The sequence below is a fragment of the Mobula birostris genome, chromosome 6 (genome assembly GCF_030028105.1).
Source record: "Mobula birostris isolate sMobBir1 chromosome 6, sMobBir1.hap1, whole genome shotgun sequence".
NCBI lineage: Eukaryota > Metazoa > Chordata > Chondrichthyes > Myliobatiformes > Myliobatidae > Mobula > Mobula birostris.
The window spans coordinates 18,115,597-18,132,209 of NC_092375.1; the positions used below are offsets into that span (position 1 = coordinate 18,115,597).

The 16,613-nt window shown below is 40.3% G+C and overlaps 1 protein-coding gene across 3 annotated transcripts in view; it reads left to right on the forward strand.

The window, feature by feature from the left end:
- Window positions 1–16,613, forward strand: part of cryzl1 (crystallin, zeta (quinone reductase)-like 1) — a 93,490-nt gene that overhangs the window by 3,436 nt on the left and 73,441 nt on the right. For all 3 annotated transcript variants that reach the window (XM_072259943.1, XM_072259940.1, XM_072259941.1), the window contains exon 2: window positions 15,737–15,808. In XM_072259943.1, coding sequence (XP_072116044.1) covers window positions 15,743–15,808 — 66 coding nt within the window. In that variant the 5' untranslated portion in view covers window positions 15,737–15,742. The remainder of the gene's footprint in view (window positions 1–15,736; window positions 15,809–16,613) is intronic.

A 16,613-nucleotide genomic window follows, 5' to 3' on the forward strand; every position in this document is an offset into this window, starting at 1 on the left:
TACGCAAGATTCGAACAAAAGAGGAGCGTCCCGCTCCTGCCGGATGAACCGGACCTGGTGGCATCAAGGAGGACGTTAGAAGGGCCTTCCTGAAGATAAATCCAAGGAAGACGATGGGTCCAGATGGTGTCCCGGGATGGGTTCTTTGGGCCTGTTCAAGCGAGCTAGCTGGAGTGTTTGTTGACATCTTCAACTGATCCTTGCTTCAGTCTAAGATCCCCTCATGTTTTAAGAAGGCAACGATAATCCCAGTGCCAAAGAAGAGCAAGGTGGCATGCCTGAATGAGTATCGACCTGTGGCTCTGACATCAATTGCTATGAAGTGCTTCAAGCGATTGGTTATGGCACACATCAACCAAAGCCTACTGGTCAACCTCTACGCTTTGCAATTCGCCTACCAGAGCAACACGTCAACGGCAGATGCCATCTCTCTGGCCCTACATTCCTCCTTAGAACACCTGGAGAATAAAGACGCATATGTAAGGCTCCTTTTCATTGACACAGCTCTGCCTTTAATGCCGTCATTCCAAACAAACTGATTCCTAACCTCCGGAACCTGGGCCTTAGCACTCAGATCTGCAGCTGGATCTTCAACTTCCTCACAGACAGAACCCAGGCTGTAAAAATAGGGGACAAGTGTTTGAGTACAGGGAGGAAATTAAGAACCTGGTGGCATGGTGCGAAGACAATAATCTATCCCTCAACGTCAGCAAGACGAAGGAATTGGTTGTTGACTTCAGAAGGAGTAGCAGACCACACGACCCAATTTACATCGGTGGTGCGCAAGTTGAACAGGTCAAAAGCTTTAAGTTCCTCGGGGTCAATATCACAAATGACCTGACTTGGACCAACCAAGCAGAGTTCACTGCCAAGAAGGCCCACCAGCACCTTTACTTCCTGAGAAAACTAAAGAAATTTGACCTGTCCCCTAAAACCCTCACTAATTTTTATAGGTGCACTGTAGAAAGCATTCTTCTCAGGTGCATCACAACCTGGTACAGAAGTTGTCCTGTCCAAGACCAGAAGAAGCTGCAGAAGATCGTGAACACGGCGCAGAATATCACACAAAGCAATCTTCCGTCCTTGGACTCACTTTACACCGCACGCTGTTGGAGCAGTGCTGCCAAGATAATTGAGGACACGACCCACCCAGCCAACACACTTTTTGTCCCTCTTCCCTCCAGAAGGAGGCTCAGGAGCTTGAAGACTCATACGGCTAGATTTGGGAACAGCTTCTTTCCAATTGTGATAAGACTGCTCAACGGATCCTGACCCAGATCTGGGCCGCACCTTCCAAATATCCAGACCTGCCTCTTGATTTTTTTGCACTACATTACTTTACATTTTTCTATTTTCTATTTATGATTTATAATTGAGTATTTTAATATTTACTATCGATTTGTAATCCAGTGAGCGGGAAGCGCAGTATCAAATATTGCTGTGATAATTGTACGTTCTAGTATCAATTGTTTGGCGACAATAAAGTATAAAGTATAATTGCATACAGTGGCTTGCAAAAGTTTGGGCACCCCTGGCCAAAATTTCTGTTCCTGTGAATAGCTAAGCGAGTAAAAGATGAACTGATTTCCAAAAGGCATAAAGTTAACGATGACACATTTCTTTAATATTTTAAGCAAGAAAACTTTTTTTATTTCCATCTTTTACAGTTTCAAAATAACAAGAAAGGAAAAGGGCCTGAAGCAAAAGTTTGGGCACCCTGCATGGCAGTACTTAGTAACACGCCCTTTGGCAAGTATCACAGCTTGTAAACACTTTTTGTAGCCAGCTGAGTATTTCAATTCTTGTTTGGGGGATTTTCACCCATTCTTCCTTGCAAAAGGCTTCTAGTCTGTGAGATTCTTGGGCCGACTTGCATGTCTTGCTCTTTTGAGGTATATCCACAGACTCTCGTTGATGTTTAGGTCGGGACTGTGAGGGCCGTAGCAAAACCTTCAGCTTGCGCCTCCTGAGGTAGTCCATTGTGGATTTTGAAGTGTGTTTAGGATCATTATCCTGTTGTAGAAGCCATCCTCTTTTCATCTTCAGTTTTTTTACCTTTGCTCACTGAGGCCAAAAAGTTCTATTTTAACTTCATCAGTCCACAGGACTTGTTTCAAAATGCATCAGGCTTGTTTAGATGTTCCTTTGACCTTTTTGAATAGAACTTTTTGGCCGCAATGAGCAAAGGTATGTTTGGAGAAAAAAGGGTGCAGAATTTTCCGAAAAGAACACCTCTCCAACTGTTAAGCATGGGGGTGGATCGATCATATTTTGGGCTTGTGTTGCAGCCAGTGGCACAGGGAACATTTACTGGTAGAGGGAAGAATGAATTCAATTAAGTACTACCAAACTCTGGAAGCAAACATCACACTGTCTGTAAAAAAAAAAGCCGAAGATGAAAAGAGGATGGCTTCTACAACAGGATAATAATCCTAAACACACCTCAAAATCCACAATGTACTACCTCAAGAGGCGCAAGCTGAAGGTTTTGCCATGGCTCTCACAGTCTCCCGACCTAAATATCATCGAGAATCTGTGGATAGACCTCAAAAGAGCAGTGCATGCAAGATGGCCCAAGAATCTCACAGAACTAGAAGCCTTTTGCAAGGAAAAATGGGTGAAAATCCCCCAAACAAGAATTGAAAGACTCTTAGCTGGCTACAAAAAGCATTTACGAGCTGTAATACTTGCCAAAGGGGGTGTTACTAAGTACTGCCATGCAGGGTGCCCAAACTTTTGCTTCAGGCCCTTTTCCTTTCTTGTTATTTTGAAACTGTAGAAGATGGAAATAAAAAAAAGTAATTTTGCTTAAAATATTAAAGAAATGTGTCATCTTTAACTTTATGCCTTTTGGAAATCAGTTCATCTTTTACTCGCTTAGCTATTCACAGTAACAGAAATTTCGACCGGGGTGCCCAAACTTTTGCATACCACTGTGTGTGTATGTGTATATATAATATGAGAGAGGGAAAAAAAGCGATGTCGATTGTCATACAAAGTTGTCATAGTGTTGCTATACTGAGTTAGTGACTGGTGTTATGCGGGCTGGTTCAAGAACTGAGTTGAGGTTTTGATAGCTGTGTGAAGTTGTCAGATGGTGGGGAACTTTGCTAGATGTTGAACAAACAAACAAAGTCTATTTTAGTGGAAAGTGGTCATAGCTAGGTCATTGCTAAACTGTATTGATTAGGGTTTTGCCCTTATCTACTCAAGATCAGACTGTGAATGGTGAGAAAATGGATAGTGTTGATATTCAAAGGGACCCAGGTATAACTGTGTAGAAATCACCAAAGCCCAAAATGTAGTTGCAGCAAATGATTAAGAAGGCAAATGATTGATTAATCTTTTATTATGAGAAGGTTTGATTAAAGGAGTAAGGAAAGCTTGGTGAGAAAGTGCATGGAATAGAGTGTACAGTTTTGACCTCTTCAAGAAAATACCTGCCATGGAAAAATTACAGTGAATGTTCACTGGACTATTGCAGGAATGTCAGATTTGCCATTTTGAGGAGAAATTATGTGGACTGGCACTTTACTCTTTAGGGCAATGAGAGGAGATCTCATCCGAATTTTAAAAAAAAAATTAATGGCTTGACCATCTGGATGAAGGAAGATGTTTCCCCCAAACTGTTGAGGCTAGGGCCTGGGGTTACGTTTAAGAATAATGGGTAGTCTGCTTTCTTCCTTGAAGGTGTTGAACCTTTGGAGTTCTCTATAATAGACAACTTTGGAAGTTCAGTTGATATGTTTGTGCAAAACTGGGTTGAGTAATTTCTGGTCTCTGGAGATAATGCTGAAAGTTGGCATTGAGATAGATGACCAGTCGTAATTTTGATGAATGTCAGGGCATGCTCAAAGGGCTGGATAGCCTACTGTTCTTTCTATTTCTTGGGTTCCCTTGAGTGGACTGACACTGATAGCAGTGTTACAGTTGAATTTAAATTAATAACAAAATGTTAGTATTTGGATACAAGGGCCAGTGTACATTGCAGGATGGTAAATAATCAATTTACTTGTGTTCTGAATGTAACAAAACTGCAACAGATCACTGCTGAGATTAATGGGATAGAAAGAAAAAAGACTTGCATTTATATAGTGCCTATTTTTTCAATTGCTAAAATATTTGTGTTGTCACTTTTGAAATGTAGGAAACACTGCAGGCAATGATGAGATAATGACTGGTATTTTTTCTAAATACTCTTAGTTGAGGGATTAAATTTTGGCCAGGGTCCAGTGCAGACCTCCAGTGCTTTATCACCATGGAGTTCTGGAAAAGGAGACTGGCAATTTGTCCAATCATGCTCTCAGCTAATGTTTACTTGTCTTCAAATTGTTGCTGTGGCTGAAATTAGCAAAGTTAGAGACTCAGTGATAACTAAACTGCATGCTTAAATGTAACATGGGACTAATGCAGTAACTCGGGCAATTTGCTGCATTAAAATGGAAGCCGATATCTGTGGAACGAATACCTGTTTTATTTTGTTTAAATGTTGTCCACAGGAAAAAGAACAACATTATTGCACATATATGCCAACAAAATTGCCTGTAATTAAGATTAATCAGCACACATCACTTCTAATGAACTGTAAATGCAACTGGCCGTATTCTTTGCCCTGGCAATTCACCAGAAGAATCAACGCAAGAATATGAGTACTTGTTCAAATAAGAATTAAGTGATTTAGCGCCTTTTAATAGAACCCTTATTGAAGTACACTTTTGATGAGCTAAAACTTATTTCTGTTCATCATAACTGTGCAAAACAGTTTAGTTTCTGGGGTAGTGAATTTATTTTAATCCTTCAATGACACTTAATGCAAAATGCTTTGCACCTTGTGTAACAACAATTGTTTAAGGCAGGAAATCTCTCGCCAAGCTGTTGAATCTTTGTGAATACCACTTGGGAGAAGCACTGAATGTGCCAATGACTCAGAATGTAAGTATGATGGGAAACTTGCTTTACTCCCTATCTACTCAGGACTGTGCTCAGAGTCTGCTCTACAGTTTGCAGATGATACCACTATGTGGTGGGCTGGATCTCAAGCAACAGGATGAAGTATAGGAATGCGATAGGGAGCCTAGTGACATGGGGTCAATCTTTCCCTCAATGTCAGCAAAACAGGAAAGCCAGTCACTGACTTCAGAAAACAGGGCAGAGTACAGGCTCCTGTTGTACCAATGCTGCTGAGGTGGAGATGATTGAGGGCTCCTAGTTCCTATTTGTAAATATCACTAACAATTTATTCTGATCTAGCCATGTGGTTACCATTGCCAAGGAAGCACATGCTATTTCCTCAGAAAGCTAAGGAAATTTAGCATGGAGCCTAACACCCTCACCAATTTTTGAAGATGCACCATAGAAAGCATCCTCTTCAGATACATCACATCTTGGTATGATGACTGCTCTGTCCATGACTACCAGAAATGGCAGAATTGGTGAACGCAGATGAGTCCATCTTGGAAACCAGTCTTCCACCCATTGACTCTGTCTACACTTCCTGCTTCCTTGGCAAAGCAACCAGCTTGGTCCAGAATCTCTCTCATTCTGGTCATTTTCTTTTTTTTTTCCCACCACGCCACTCCCCCCCCCCCCCCCCGCCTCCTGGCCCCATCAGGCAGAAGATACATGAAGACCCAGAAAGACACCACTTTAAGTGTAACACCATGGAGGTTCTGGTGCAGGCAAACACAAAGCAGGCAAAGAGTTTTTAGAAGCGTGGTTCTCTTCTGATAACTCTGTAAACAAACCTATCAAAGTCAACACCATCTATAAACTCTTAAGAGCCAAAGAAAGGCGAGCCAATAGAATTCAAAGGTCAACTGAAAGGCCAAGGCATCCAAACAGGGCCAATATAAATACGTGCACTCCCAGAGAGAAACATCAACAACTGTGTACTGAGGGTATCACCTCGACTGGTGAAGAAATGTCTGCAGGCTAATTGCCAAGCTCAGCAAACACCACAATGTCACACAGAAGATACAAAAGGTTGTGAATATGTACAACAAAGTTCAAGGACTACTTCTATCCAGCTTTATGTTCAAAGTCAATTTATTATCAAGATATGTAAATGTAGTCATGTACTACACCTGAAATTCATTTACTTGCAGGCAATCACAGTAGAACAAAGAAAAGTCTTGAATGGATCTCTTCTGCAATAAAGAACTCGAGATCTCTCAATCTATCTCATCATTGTCCTTGCATTTTGTTTTTTCTCCTTGCACTGTACTCTGTAGCTATAAAGCTCTACTCTGCATTGCTTATTTTCCTCATTTTTAAACTAAATCATTATATTTATGTATGGAATGATATACCTAGATGACATACAAAAGAAAGCTTTTTACTGTATATCAATACATATGACAATAATAAACCGATTATCTCATTGTCAGTCTTCACAAACACGATAGATAGTTCAATTGAAAAGAGTATGGCAAACTGAAATTGAGCCTCAGAAACTGCTGAGAATCAGATTGGTCTTCTTGGGTCAGTCTTTCATAGATTATGGCCTGGAGTGACTGTTTCATGTGGAAAAAAACATATTCATACTGAAGATAGTTAACTTCATATTAAATAACATCAATTCAGAATCAATTGAGTGGTTTAAATGATACATTCATGAACGGGAGTGAGCCATCACCAGCTTAAAAATAATTTCTCCTTGTTGGAATCAAACCTAAAAGTTCAAAGTACACTTATTATCAAAGTATGTATACTACATACAACCTTGAGATTTGCCTCATTACCTGCAACCACAAAACAAATAAGCCCAATTGAACCTACTTTTAAAAAGACTGTTGAACACCCAATGTGCGGAAAGAAACAAATCATGCAAACAATAAATATAAGCAAATGACATTTAACAGCTAAAAAGCCAGTCATCGATGCAGCTGATCAAATATCCCATTAGTTGCAGCCACAGCCCAGTTCAGAGCAGAGACAAGTGAACATCTATCAGCGACAAGCTGAACCAGCCCATCCCTCACCTCCGGCTCCGATACCCTGATCTTTTCATTCTGGTCTGGCGCTTAAATCATCCAAACCATGTTGTTTCTCACACTCAAATTCGGGTCCTGTTGCTTCACTATGCACTTGGGCCCAGGCTCCATCACCTCAGTTCAGCATGTACCCAACTTTTCCAATACGCCCGATATGTAAATCGATCAAACCTCAGATACTTTCTGACTTTTGGGCATGGGCCCTACCACTTCAACTGTCTTTGTTTGCCTCGCCTCGGTTCTGCTGCATTGAATCACCTTCAGGTCCGCCAGCAATGGCCAAACTTCAGCCCTAGGATAACATTGCAAGCCAGCCATCTTCATCAATTACCTTCCCTAATTTATATTGGCACAGGAAAGTTTGAAGACTGTTTGGCACTTGGGGTACATGAAATATGGCATTGTCAGTGTGGGCTCTTCTATGGCACAGTCTATTTTGACTGTCAAACACTATTTACACTAATCATATATAAAGCTCATTTTTACTTCATTCTCCCTATATTTTCATCAACTGTACCCAGATTGTATTACTCATTATGGACCCCAGCTATGCCTGCCTTATTGTTGGCTACGGGGAATGGTCCATGTTCCAAGCCTTCACTGTTAATGCTCTGTTATTTCTGTGCTATATTGATGACTGCATTGGTTCTGTTTCATGCACCCATGCTGAGCTTGTCAATTTCATCAACTTTGGCTCCAGCTTCCATCCTGCCCTTAAATTTAATTGGTCCATTTTTGACATCTGTCTCTCCCTTTTCTCAATCTCACGGTCACCATTTCTGGTATATTTTATAGACCCACTGACTCTCACAACTATCTTGACTATACCTCTTCCCACCTGTCACATGTAAAAATGCCATTTCTTTTTCATTTGGTCTGTCTCTGCCACATCTGCTCCCAGGATGTGGCTTTCCTTTTTAGAACCTGTCTTCCTTCTTCATAGAACAAGGCTTCTTTCTTCCATCATTGATGCTACCCTCACTAGCATCTCCTCCATTCCTGGATATTTGCCCTCGGCCTATCTTCCCGTCACCTTAATAGGGATGGAGTTCTCTTGTCCTCACCTACCAGTCCATAACCCTCCGCATCCAGTACATTATTCTCCACAACTTCCACCGTCTTTAATAGGATCCTATCATCAAACACATCTTTACTTTCCCGAACTCTCTGCTTTCTGTAGTGATTGCTCTCTCTATGATTCCCATGTCCATTCGTGCCTCCCCACTGATCTCCCTCCTGGCACTTAACTGTGCAAGTGGAAGAAGTGCTACACCTGCCCATTCACATCTTCCCTCACCTCCATTCAGGGCCTCAAACAGTCCTTCCAGGTGAGGCAACACTTCACCTGTGAATCTGTTAGGGAAGTCTACTATATCCAGTGCTTCTAATGGGCCTCTTCTGTGTTGGTGAGACCCAATATAGATTGGAAGACCACTTTGTTGCGCACCCTAGCTCTGGCTGCAACAAGCGGGATTTCCCGGTAACTAGCCATTTCAATTACAATCCCCGTTCCCATTCCGACATGTCGGTCCATGACCTCCTCTACTACCATGATGAGGCCACTATCAAGTTAGAGCAGCAACACCTCATATTCCGTCCTTGTAGCTTCCAACCTGATGGTATTTGCATTCCCTGTCCGTCCCCCCCCCCCACCTCATCTCTTCTCACCTGTCTATTACGTCCCTCTGGTGGTGCTCCTCCATTCCTTTCTCCCATGGTCTACTCGCCTATCCTACCAGATTCCATCTTTCTCAGCCCTTTACCTTTTCCACCTATTACTTCCAAGGATTGCATCACACTTCATTTCCCCCTCCCCCTCACCTACTTACCTTCTCCATCACTCGGCTTCTAGCTTGTACTCCTTCCCCCTCCCACCACCTTCTAATTCTGGCTTCTTCCCCCTTTCTTTCCGGTCCTGATAAAGGGACTCAGTCTGAGACGTTAACTCTTTTCCAAAAATGCTATCTAACCCTCTAACTTCCTCCAGCATTGTGTGTGTGTGTGTCTGTGTGTTTACACTGTAGGGCAGTTTAAAGTCACATATTAACCTATCAGCCTGCACATCTTTGGAATCCCACGTGGTCACAAGGAGAATGTGCAAACACTGACAGATGGGTCCCAAGGTTAGGAGTGAACTATGAAGAAGCAGCTCGACCAGCTGCACCACTATAGTGCCAATGTTTCTAGCAAGTGATGATCATCTCCAATAAACAAGTGTCTAACTTGCATCCTCTATCATGAAATCAGCTGCCATAAACTCCTAACCATTAACGAGATATTGAATTGCTCTAATTACATTCATAACATGACTACAAGAGCAAGTCAGAGACTATTTGCTGTTTCAAATAGCTCCCTTGAGGACTTAATGAAACCTTCCTACCACTCCATAAGGAAAAGATAAAGAAGTTGATAAAATAATCTTTTATACCCCTGGAGGAGTAACCCCACCCCCGCCCTGATGTTTGATGTAATCTCAATGAGGATGATATTATCGTCACCTTAAATTTTCACTTGCTCTTTCATTAATCTGCTGCAGATGAAGTATGTACCATCTGCAAGGTGCACTAAAGTTCTGTCCTGTCACTTCTGTGAGAGCCCCTCCTGAACCCATAATTTAGACTTAGAGTGAGTGTATGGGGGAAAATTATTACCGGAAAATTCCACACCAAATCACACATTCTGTCCTGAAGCTGTATTGCTATTCCTTTATCATTGTTGGATCAATGTACAGGGATTCTAGACCAAGCAACACAGTTTCGTTATGGGAGCTCACCATCTCCTCCTCAAGGGTCAGTATCTGATGGGCAGCATTGCATCAGTTCAGGCACATATTTAAGTGTGTATAATCTCATTAATCTTACAGTCTTGTTATTTTCCTCTGTTTTGTTACAAATGATTCTTCGTTGTATGCCATAATTATATGAGCATGTGTTGTTCGCATTTCTGAAATTCTGAGATTCAGTGTTTGTGTTCACTTGGAAAGGAAGGGACTAGTGAGGAGGAGCCAACATGGTTTTGTGCAGGGAAATCCTGTCTCTCAAATCTGTTGTTTTGTTTTGAAATAACTAAGAAAATTTGTGAAGGCATAACAGTAGATGTAGTTTATCTGAACATTAATAATGCTTTTGATAAGACCCTGCATGGTAGGCTAGCTCAGAAGAAATCCAACACATATTTGTGAACTATATTGAAAATTGGCTTAGTGATAGAGAGCAGAGTGTAGTGAAGGGTGGGTGTTTTCCTGAGTGGAAATCTGTAACAAGTGGTATACCACAGGGCTTGGTGCTCAGGCCTTTGTATATAATACACCTAGTGGCCTCTTTATTAGGTACCTCCTGTACTTAATAAAGAGGACACTGAGATATGTTTATGGTTTTCTACTGCTATAGCTCATCCAGTTCAAGGTTTGACATATTGTGCATTTAGAGATGCTGTTCTGCATACCACTGTTGTAGTGCTTTTTTTGTTTTTCACATCATTCTCTGTAAACTGTAGAGACTGTTGTGCATGAAAATCCCAGGAGATCTGCAGTTTCTGAGGTACTTGAACCACCCCATCTGGCACCAAGATCATTCCATGGTCAAAGTCACTTAGATCACATTTCTTCCCCATTCTGATGTTTAGACTGAACAACAACTGAAGCTCTTCACCATGTCTGCATGCTTTTATACATTGAGTTGCTGCCACATGATTGGCTGATTAGATACTTGTATTAATAAGCAGGTGTACAGGTGTACCTAATAAAGTGGCCACTGAGTGTATATAATGACTTGGTTGAGAATGCATTTGTTACAATAAGTAAGTTTGCAAACAACATGAACATTAGTGAAGTTGTAGATAGCGAAGAAGGTTGGCTGAGGCAGAATGCAAATCAACTGGAAAGCTGGGCAGAACAATAACTAATGGAATTTAATCCAAACAATGTCAGGTAATGTACTTTGGGAGGTCAAATTCTAATAGGAAATGCAGAGTAAATGAGACCTTGGGAGCATTGTTGTGCAAACTAGTGGCAATACAGGTAGACAGAGTATTGAAAAAGGCATTTGGTATACTTGCCAAGGCATTTCAGTTTAAACGTTGGAACATCAAGTTGCAGTTATACAAAATAATGGTTGAACTGCATTTGAGATACTGGTCACCACACTACACAGAGGATAGTAGCAATAGAGTGTGTTGAAGTGGTGCCCCAGGGTGTAATCTGGAATGGAGAGCTTTAGGCCTGGCTGGTGGCGCAATGACATCGGCGCCAGACCCGGGAGCGGAGGTTCCCGGGTTCAAAACTAGTCGGGTCCGCTCCCAAGTACACTTTCCATCTGTGCCAGGTTGAGTGTTGAGATCGCAACTCGACCTCATAAAATAAAGGGAAAATACTGCGAAAATGTCTGTGAGGAGTGGTGCGCGCCACACAGTCGCTCTCTCTCGCTCCGATCCTTGTAAAAAGCCATGAAAAAGACATCAAAAAGACAGATGGACACACAGACGCGCACGCGCGCGCACACAGACTCACATGCAGGCACACGCCAAAAAACAGGCATGGAGAGCTTTAGTTAAAAAGATTCAGATAGTACGGATTTATTCTCACGAGACTAAAGAAGGCTGAGGGGTGCGTTACAGTGGTTTATAAAATCGACAGGTATGAACAGGAAAGATGTATGGATTTTTTTGCACTTCTCATGTTTAGAACTATGGGGAGAAAAGTTTATGGTAAGAGGAGAAAAAAGTTTAAGGAGATCTGACTGCGACGTTCTTTAAACAGAGGGTACTGGTTAACTGGAACAAACTGTCAGCAGGTGGTGGAGGCAGATAAAAGTACAACTTTTGAAAGATATTAGGTTGAAGAATACGGACCTAATGCAGGCAAATAGGAGTAGCTTAGATGGGGTCACAGTCAGCATGGATGAGGTGGACTGATAGGGTTTGTTTCTATACTTGCATTTCTATGAATTTAAGTGATCATCATCCTTAGATGTCTGATGCTTAACTTGAACCAGTTATTGAGCTGGCTGTTTTCTCAACCCAAACTTGCTTTTGCTCTAAGTTTACAGACTTGGGCTTTATAGCACTTCATTATAACGAGCAGGAACTAGTGGGGTGAGACCTGTAGTCTCCATATGTGATCCCACATCAGATGCAGCTGTGTAAAAAAAAATGTAGACTCACAGTCTGCGTGTAATCATTGCTTTTAAGGCTCAAAATATGCCAATTAGTGGTGAAAGACAGACGGCAATATTTTCCTTTTGTAACATTTAGTAATTCTGAAGAATGCACTTCTCATTGCAACTCTCATTTTAGTTATCCATTCATTACTACACCATTGGAATTTTCTATTCAATACCCTTAGAACTTCTCTCAGACAGAATTCATTTGGTTATAATTTCTGCTGTGTTAGCAGTACTTTGGACAACCCATCAACAAGAAACTATGCTGTAATACTATTCAGCAAGTAAAGAGAACTAAACAAACTTAATTAACCTCCTTTTATGCAATGGGAATGGTTAGTTTTTCAATCTGGAGAGTGATTTTTGCTTATGATTATGTACACTTCATCATTAACCATCATTTACAATTGCATAAAGAGAAGGGAAACTAGGGAAAGTAAATAACAAAACTGGGAATGGTGATTTGCATATGCTTATTAAAGACTTTGAAAAGTGAGGGGTGGTATTAATGAGGTTTAGTGTAAAAATATTGGCTGAGATACACATTGTAATTAAAGGAATTGTTATTTAAGTTTAATGTTTTTGTTAGTGGGCAAATCCTCAGGACCAGAAGGAATGTAACCCAGTTAAGAGAATCAAGGGAGAAAATTGAAGAGCTTCTTGCCACAGTTAAGCAAGTTGTTGAGGAAATTATTAAGTGCAGCTTTAACCTTTATTTGAGAAAGACTCCAAGAGCAGTCAGAATGGATTTGTTATGGAAAAATTTGATGTTACAAAGGTAATTTAATTTTTAAGGGATAACAAGATAGGGTGAAGAGAACAGTATTTTATGCGGCTGATTAATTTTAGCTCGAATTATGACAGGGTCCTGTATGACAGTCTGGTCAAAAGTGTCAAAGTCCAGAAGAAAGTGTAAACTGGAAGACTGTTATCAGTGGGTTCCACAGGACACAGTACTTGGTCTCCAGTTATTTTCAATAAATATTAATGATTTAGTTTTGAATTCAAAAGCATATTAAGAAGTCTGCAGATGACACAAAAATTGGCCACATGGTTGATGGTGAGAAGAAAAAGCTATCGGTGCTCAAAGGTAAGGATTGTATGATCAGTTGGGCATTCAAAAGGCAGATGAAATTTAATCCAGAGACTAGAGGTAATGCAGTTATGGAGGCACAAAAATGGTAGGAATATACAATAGCAAAAGAACGGGTAATTGACTTCAGGAAGTAAGGCAGTATACATATTCCTATTTACACCAGTGGTGCTGAGATGGTTTGTTGGATTGGACTCTGTAGTTCATATTATGATGTGTTGATGGTTTCTAATCACTCCTTTTTTTTTGTTACTATTCTGGGAGATCTTGAATCAGGGTGAATCAGGGCAGCCTACAAATAACGAACACTAAGCTGAATGGAATATGATTGGACTCTTGCAAATCTGTGTTTTATATTCTGTGTTTTTCACTTTTGTTGCCATTTGCACAAACTTTTTGTGTGTGGGGGGGTAGTTTGATGTTTTTTCTTTGGGCTCCGTGGTTTCTATGTTTTGTGGCTGTCTGTGAGGAAGACGGATCTCAGGGTCGTATTACTGCATACCTACTTTAGTGATAAATGTACTTTGAAGACTTTGTGATTTCTGTATAAAGTCTTCAATAGAGATCAACAGGAATGATATTTGAAATTTGTGTTTGAAAATGAATATATAAGTTGTCTTCATATGGCATCAAGGCATAATCCTGCTTTTAATAATGAAAATACATTGAATAACTCTGTTACAAGGATCACCCCTTGTAATAATGACCAGAAAGAATCTGTAATTACCAAAAAGTACCTTTATTGTCCATACTAATATGTATGTGAATTCATACACTAAGTACCTATGTCACATCCACTAGGTTTCCCTGACTCTCCTAAATAGTCAAAGAATAGAAAAAGTAATACCTGAGCAAAGTAGTCTACGCTAGTCCCAATCCACTCTCCATGTGTTGTATGCAGGGTCGCTCACTCTTGTATGTGTGATGGTTATTCTTTGAAATTATCGCTGCTAGCAGACTCAAAGCATCTGCTTTTATATTCATTCCTTACCAATTCAAATGTTGTATTCCAGTGTCATTGGTCACCTGATTGACCTTTAACACCTTTTTATTGGTTCTGCTCTAAGCCACCATTCGTGTATTGCCCTTTTTTTAAAAATGACAACTGGTAATTTATGGTTCTTTGTTCTCAATCAGCAACCAGCTTGAATCACACAGGGCAAATACAGTCACAAGCCAGCATGTCATATCCAACCAAAGAACACCTCACAAATAACTTCTTATTTGGAAAGGATCCCTAGTCCAGCAGATCACCTGGAATGTCACTGTGCCTAATTTAAAACATCAATCAAGCCATGCAACTTAAGTTCACAAAATGGAGAACACAGAGTCTCTTCAAAAATGGCAGCTTCCATTTCCATCAAACACATGGCAAGAGCAAAGGCAATTGGTCAGTCTACTTCCACTGTCGTTGATTCATTTATATTCATTGATTCGCAGACTATAGTTCTTTCTAGCCAACAACTCATTCTCTTTTCACATCAATGATTTCTACCACTTGCCTATACAAAAAGTAACACAATTTCATTATACACAATTTAAGATTACAATGTCCAATTAACTTACCAGTTTATCTTTGGTAGTTGGGAGGAAGACAGAACATGCTGCAGATATCAAGTTGCCAACTCCACACAGACAGTAGCCCCTGAGATTGAGGATTGAATTCGGGTCCCTGGAGATTTGTTACATCATGTTGCTTGAGTGAAATTGTACAAATATCAATTCCAATAAGCATAATAATTTTATGAGCTTGCTTTCAGCTAGAAAATAACAAGCTGTTTGGTTAACTTGATTCAAATCTATTTTCATGATCATCTACAAATAATGTGTGATACAAGGATTCCCAACCTGGGGTCGACGGACCCCTTGCTTAATGGTATTGGTCCATAGCATAAAAAAGGTTGGGAACACTTTGATAAGAGGGCCCTGATCCTAGATTTTCAGCCACTATGTGCTTTGAACCTCCACAAATTGTATTATCTGTATGCCTCAAATGTTTGATGCTTCAAAGCAACTTCAGACACCTTGCGTTTCTTTCTAGTACAAATACTCGGTATCCAATAGTTCTCTGGAGATTTTCTTCTTGAAGTTGAGCCATCATTTTAACCTGAATGGGGGAGAGGGAAGGGGAAAGTAGACGATAATATTTCAAGTAAATGTGATTTGTAACATTTCTGTATAAATGTGAAATTTGTATCTTATTTCAAAGGAAAGAAGGGTGGGGGGATGTCAGAGAAGTTTTTTTCACAGAGAGTTTTGAGTCCATGGAATGCTCTGCGAAGGGTGGTGATAGAGGCAGATACATTTGGAGCATTTAAGAAACTCCTGGACACATGGATGATAGAAAAAATGGAGGGCTATGTAGGAGGGAAGGGTTAGATTGGTTTTAGAGCACGTTAAAGGGTCGGCACAACATCGTAGGCCAAGGAACTTGTACACTGTGCTTTTATGTTCTTAATAATTTGTTGCACCATTTTCCTTCGTTTTTTTAGGTCAAGATGAGGGGCCTGTATTGCCAATTCGCAGAATCTAATGAAGATATCAAGTTTGTGTTTCAAGATAAGGTTAGCACTGCGCTTGGAAATTAAACAAAGTAAACACGTGCATGCTTAAGTTTGTTGTCCTGATCTGATTACGTGGAATTGAGACACCATTCAACTCCACAGGGCTATTCTGCTGTTCTTGTCATTAAAATATTGATTCAAAATGGTTTTGAGCCAATAAATGCTGAGATTGAAGTTTAGAACTATCATCCATATTCAAAAGTTATACTCCTATTTTATACTGATTCCAGCACTCTGGATGTCATTACGCATAATGACTTTCTATGTGTTCAAACTTAATACGTATCTGCACAGAAGAAATGGTAACTGATATAGTCTATGAGAGTTCAATGAAAAGTATTTTTTAACTGTTGACTCTTGTGACCAAAATATGAAGGGCTCAACCTGAAAGAGAAGTTGTGAGGATAAATTCAGTTTCACCTGTGGGAAGGGAGCCTTCAGAACCTACTTGGGAATAGAATTAGTAATCACTTGGGCAAGTGTGGATTGATTAATAAAATTCAGTGTGGATTTATTATAGGAGTGCTTAATTTTCCTGACTGAGTATTTTGGATGAGGTGATAGGGTTGATGAGAGAGCCATAATTGATGTGGTCTAAAAGAACTTTCAAAAGGCCTTTGATCATGTGTCACATGATAGGCTTGACATCAAAATCAAGCATGTGAAATAAAAAGTAACAGGATAGAAAATTGACAGTATCAAGAAATAAGCAATTTAGTTATCAGTGATTGTGTATCATACTTGAGGGAAATATACAGTGGACCTATAAAGTGGAAATATAAAGTATAAAAGTATCTCTGGAGAC